Raw genomic sequence first — 5664 nt, forward strand, 5'->3', positions numbered from 1 at the left:
CCTATGGTGTTTATCTCTTCATCTGGAAAATAAGTACTCAATGGTTGGTACTCATCATCAATCGGGTTCTCATCCAAATGATCTGCTAACGCCTGGGCTTTCATTGCCGTACGAGTGACATAGACTATGTCGAATTCAGTAAGCAAGATTTGCCACTTTGCTAATCTCCCAGTAGGCATCGGTTTCTGGAATATGTACTTCAAAGGATCCAACCTGGCTATGAGGTAAGTAGTATGAGTTTGGAGATAATGTCTCAATTTTTGAGCGACCCACGTCAAAGCACAACACGTTCTTTCCAACAAAGTGTACTTGACCTCATAAACTGTGAACTTCTTGCTTAAGTAATAGATCGCCTGCTCTTTCTTTCTAGTTATGTCATGTTGTCCGAGGACACAACCGAAAGAATTTTCCAAGACCGTTAGATACAAGAACAGGGGTCTCTCTGGCTCTGGCGGGACCAAAACTGGAGGATTTGAAAGATATTCTTTGATCTTGTCAAAAGCCTCTTAACACTCAGCCTTCCATTTGATTGCTGCATCCTTCCTTAATAGCTTGAATATGGGCTCACATGTGCTAGTCAGTTGGGCAATGAAACGACTGATATAGTTTAACCTGCCCAATAGACTCATCACGTCTTTCTTCGTTCTTGGAGGAGGTAGATATCGGATAGACTTTATCTTTGTTGGATCTAACTCGATACCTCTCCTGCTTACTATGAAACCCAGAAGCTTGCCCGATGGGACTCCGAAGGCGCACTTAGCCGGATTCAGCTTCAGGTCGTACTTTCTCAGCCTCTCAAAAAATTTCCTCAAGTCTCGAACATGATCGTCCTGAGTCCTGGACTTGACTATCACGTCGTCTACATACACCTCTATCTCTTGATGCATCATATCATGAAAAATGGCAGTTATGGCTCTCATGTAAGTTGCCCCGGCATTTTTAAACCGAACGGCATAACCCGATAACAGTAAGTACCCCAAGGTATAGTGAAGGCAGTTTTCTCAGCATCTTCTTCATCCATCAACACCTGATGATATCCAGCGTAACAATCTACGAAAAACTGTATCTCATGTTTGGCACAGTTATCAATAAGGATGTGGATGTTGGGCAACGGGAAATCGTCTGTGGGACTTGCCCTATTCAAATCTCGATAATCCACACAAACACCCGAGTTTTCCCATCTTTCTTCGGTACAGGACTACCCGAATTACTCTTGTTTTCAACTGCTTTGTGATTTCTTCTTTGATCTTATCACTGATTTCAGTCTTGAACTTCCTCTGCTTCTGTTGAACTGGAGGACAATCAGGGTAAATTGGCAATTTATGCACCACTAGATCAACACCTAATCCTGGCATGTCATCGTATGACCAAGCAAACACATCTTTAAATTCAAAGAGGAGTTGAATTATTGCATCTCGCGTTTTCTCATCTGTGTGAATGCTTATTTTGGTTTCTCGGATTTCTTCAGGAGTTCCCAAATTAACCGGTTCGGTGTCATTCAAATTCGGCTTAGGTTTATTCTCAAAGTGTTCCAATTCTAGATTTATTTCCCTAAAAGCCTCTTCTTCGTCATATTCCGGTTCTTGGTTCATTATTTCACAATTAGACAGCTCATTTGGATCTGGGCGTGAAGTCCGCAAGCATGTCATATTATTTAAAGCCGCATTATTATAACTGAAAGGAAAAGATAAAAGAAAAATAGCAAAAATCAGAAAGAATAAAGAAAAAATGATGAAATACTGATTTTATTCCTTGGAATTGGGAAGATAACAGGGTTTATATTTCAGGAAATTAAAACAGGAAACTAAAGAAAAACATCCGAGTTACACCATGGGATAACTCGTGATGCAGGAAAGGTGGCAGGACAAGTCTACCCAGACTCCTGCCTGACTGGGAACGGTGTAGCCTCCCAATTTTGAAGCTTAGCATTTGGCCCCATGTATAGCACCTCAGCGATGCTTGTGCCTTCTCCCAGCTGAACCATGTGGGTTTCGTAAAGCATTTCTCTCATCACCCAGTATATTTCCTCAATCTTTTCGGCCGTAAAGGCCTCATCATCTTCTTCTTCAGTGTACTTTGGTCTGACGAAAGTTTTGTACAAATGTGGCAATGGTTGAGGCAACTTCCATCCCTCATTTTTTCTCTTCTTTGCCCAATCTTCATCTTTTGGAGTAGGGTGGAAGCCTATCCCAAAGAGTTTCTTAGTGGAAGGCAAGGTGATAGGTTCAGTTATTCCTTGCAACGATTTTCCAAGTCCTTCTCCCGGTTTGAATCCCCGTCGGATCATTTCTTTAGCAACCATGATTGAAGCGTTGGACAAGAGAGGTTGGGGGCAAGGGCTCCCTTCTTCATACTGCTCCGCCAGCACAACTTCAAAAGCCTGATAAACTATGTGCTCGCTCCCTTCTCTTGCTTCAAGATATGGGATGGATGGGTCCCGATAAATAGACTGTTCGTCTTCTCCGTGGACCACAATTTCCCGATCTTCATATTCAAACTTCACCATTTGATGGAGAGTGGAGGGTACAGCCCCTGCAGCATGAATCCAAGGTCTTCCGAGGAGGAAGTTGTAAGATGTGTCCATATCCAGTACTTGGAAAGTTACTTCGAACTGTACCGGCCCGATAGTCAATATCAGGTCTATTTCTCCGAGGGTGTCCCTCTTGATGCCATCAAAAGCTCTTACACAGACATTATTAGGGTGAATCCTTCCGGTCCCAATTTCCATTCTTTGCAGCGTGGAGAGCGGACAAATGTCAACACCCGAACCCCCATCCAACATTACTCGCTTGATGTAGTAGTCTTCACACTTGACTGTCAGATGTAAAGCCTTGTTGTGAGCTGCTCCCTCCGGAGGCAAATCGTTCTTGCTAAAAGAAACTTTATTAACCGCAAAGAACCTTTCCGTCATTCTTTCAAGTTGTTCAACTGAAGTTTCAGCCGGCACATACGCTTCATTCAAGGTTTTGAGCAGGATCTTCTGATGTTCGGCGGACCTCATTAGCAAAGATAGCATGGACACTTGTTCAGGGTATTTGCGCAACTGATCCACCACTTCATAGTCAGGCATATTCATCTTCTGGAAGAAAGCCTCTGCTTTTTCAACGCTTACAGGCTTCTTCGGTGGGAAGCGCTTCCGTGTGGCATTATTCACTTCTTGAATGTCTGAATATTTTCCAGCAGAAGTATTTTTTGGAAGTTCCCCCGTGATTTTTTTGCCTTTGTACGTAACCAATGTTTGTTGATAATTCCACGGTACCATAGATGGGTCTGTCATTGGCTTCTGTGGCACGCGTTCGATAACCGCTGGCTCATTCAGCCGAGGCGGTTTAATCGTCCCCCGGACCACATAGGCCCCTTTCGACACGTACATCGGTATTTTCATTTCGAATCTCTGTGGCTTCTCTGATCGACCTCGTGGAATATAGAGAACCTCATTCTTCGAAGGCACCATCGTCTCTGTCTTTGTCTCAGCCTTCTTTTCGAGCTCAACCTTGACAGTATTAGTCTTATTTTCCCCTTTCTCTTGCTTCGGGGCTGCTTTAGGCTTTCTCTCTGCATCGACAATGGAGATTATAGCTTTCAGGGCAGGATCAAACTCCTTGTCCTCACAGATCATCCCAATCAACGGCCCATTATTGTGAGCGGGCAACGGATTGTTGGTCACATTTGGGACCTCCTCGTCCCTTAATACTATCTTTCCTTGTTCTATTAAGTTCTCTACCGCCCTTTTTAAAGTCCAACAATCATTGGTATCATGCCCTTCTGCTCCCGAATGATAAGCACACCTGACACCGGCTCTGTAAGCAGGTGATGCTGGATTTTGCCTTGTCTGAGGGACTGGTTGCAGGAAACCCATCTGGACCAGTTTTGGGAATAGGGTAGAATACGGTTCACCAATGGGTGTTAAAGTTTGTCTTCTGAAAGGCTCTCTTGGGCGAGGATTGTACCGGGGAACATCTGATGAGGATTATATGGAGCTTGGTAAGGATGGACATTTCTGGGAAGTGGAGCTCAGTTTTGTGGATAATATTGTGGTCGCGTGTAAGGTTGCGCATTCATCAACGCATACCAACAAAACCAATCACGTGAACAGAACTTGGCTAATTTACTCACACACACAACCTTGTTAGTTTTGAGGCATTTAAGATATAGGAAATCGCACGTTGGGATGCAATGCACCTAAACAGTTAAACGCTTCTACCATGTGTTTGAACGGGTTGCATGTTTCATCCCGGCCTTAACTAGCCCTTTTCACTATGTACCTCTTTTCTTTTATTCCTGTCTCTCTTTAACCACTCTTGATCTTGTTTTGCCGCTCTTTTTTTTGTTTTCGGCACTTTTTTTAAATTTTTCTCTCTTTTTTTCCATTTTTTACTCAATTATTTTATGGCTATAATCGAATCCGATGGGGGTTGCCTACATATCATGACCCCGCATAAATCAGATCTTGCGTAGTTCGGAAGGTCGTGAATGGAGTAAGTAAACTAACTCTTTTTTTTTCTTTTTGGATTTTTTTTTTTAACAAAAAATGCTTTAAAAGAATAAAGGTTTTTTTGGATTTTTGTTTTTTTTGGATTTTTCTAAAAAAAATGCTTTAAAAGAAGAAAAGGATATTTTTTGGGATTTTTGAATTTGATTCTATTTTTATTTTTTGAAAGAAAGACTTCTAAAAATTCCTTTTCTTTTGATTGGAACTTTGAGAATTTTAGAAGTAAAAAAGAAAATATTTTTGTTTGAATTTTCATTTGTCCTCTCTTTTTCTAAATAAGAAAGAAAATCTTTTCTTTGGATTTTGGCTGTCGCCTCTTAATTTTCGAAAGAGGCACTTTTAAGAAAATATTTTGGATTTTTGAGTTTTTTATTTATTTACAAAAGCACTTCTAAAGAAAAGCGAAAATATTTTTGGACTCATATTTTCAAAGTTTTTATGGATATTTACAAAATAAAGACAGCTAAAGAGCAGTTTTTTGGATTTTTGTTTCTGATATGTTTTTTGGATTTTTTGGAAAAATACTTCAGAATGAAGGAAACCCGTATTTTAGATTTTGATTTTTATTGATTTTTCTTTTTTTTGTATGAAAGATATTAGAAAGAAGGAAACCATTTTTTTTTTTTGAGTTTAAAAACTACTTCTTTTTTTAAAAACAATTTAAGGAAATATTTTCAAAGAAGGGACTGGAAGAAAATATTTTTGGATTTTTTTTTTGAAAATTGGGGTCGAAACCGATGAGCTTTGCCTACGTATCTCACATCTGGTGAGAATCAGACCCGCGTAGTTCGGTCAGATAGAACAAACTTCTTTTGAAAAACAAGACTCTTTTTCCATTGGCAAACAAAACCATTTTTCATAAAAAAAACTCTTTTTTTTTCAAAAATTCGGCAGAGTTTCGAAACTATTTGGACGTTGATTTTTTTTCAAAGCAGGCGATTAACTACCTCTATCTCCCTTTCCTCAAGACATTCAAAATCCGGTCGGCATGCAAGTCTGAAACAAACAAATGCACAAGTAGCAAGTTGGATGCATCAGGATGGTCTTTTGTCATTTTGGTACATCTGTCCTAGACAGACCCAACCCCTGTGTTGAGCCTCCAAAGTCAAATGCACATGATGCAAACGAACGTTCCTACTAGGGATCCGGCATGAAGCTGAGTTATTCTAGGT

General features: G+C 40.5%; 1 protein-coding gene across 1 annotated transcript; it reads right to left on the bottom strand.

The window, feature by feature from the left end:
• Positions 1–1870: 1870 nt before the first annotated feature.
• On the bottom strand, positions 1871–3859 carry LOC138881713 (uncharacterized). The gene is made up of 2 exons (XM_070161962.1): positions 2528–3859; positions 1871–2353 (listed from the first exon to the last, which is right to left on the bottom strand). The coding sequence occupies exons 1-2, from the start codon at positions 3857–3859 to the stop codon at positions 1871–1873; spliced, it is 1815 nt and encodes a 604-aa protein (XP_070018063.1).
• Positions 3860–5664: the final 1805 nt, after the last annotated feature.

This window comes from Nicotiana sylvestris, chromosome 11, assembly GCF_000393655.2.
Source record: "Nicotiana sylvestris chromosome 11, ASM39365v2, whole genome shotgun sequence".
Classification (NCBI taxonomy): Eukaryota; Viridiplantae; Streptophyta; class Magnoliopsida; order Solanales; family Solanaceae; genus Nicotiana; species Nicotiana sylvestris.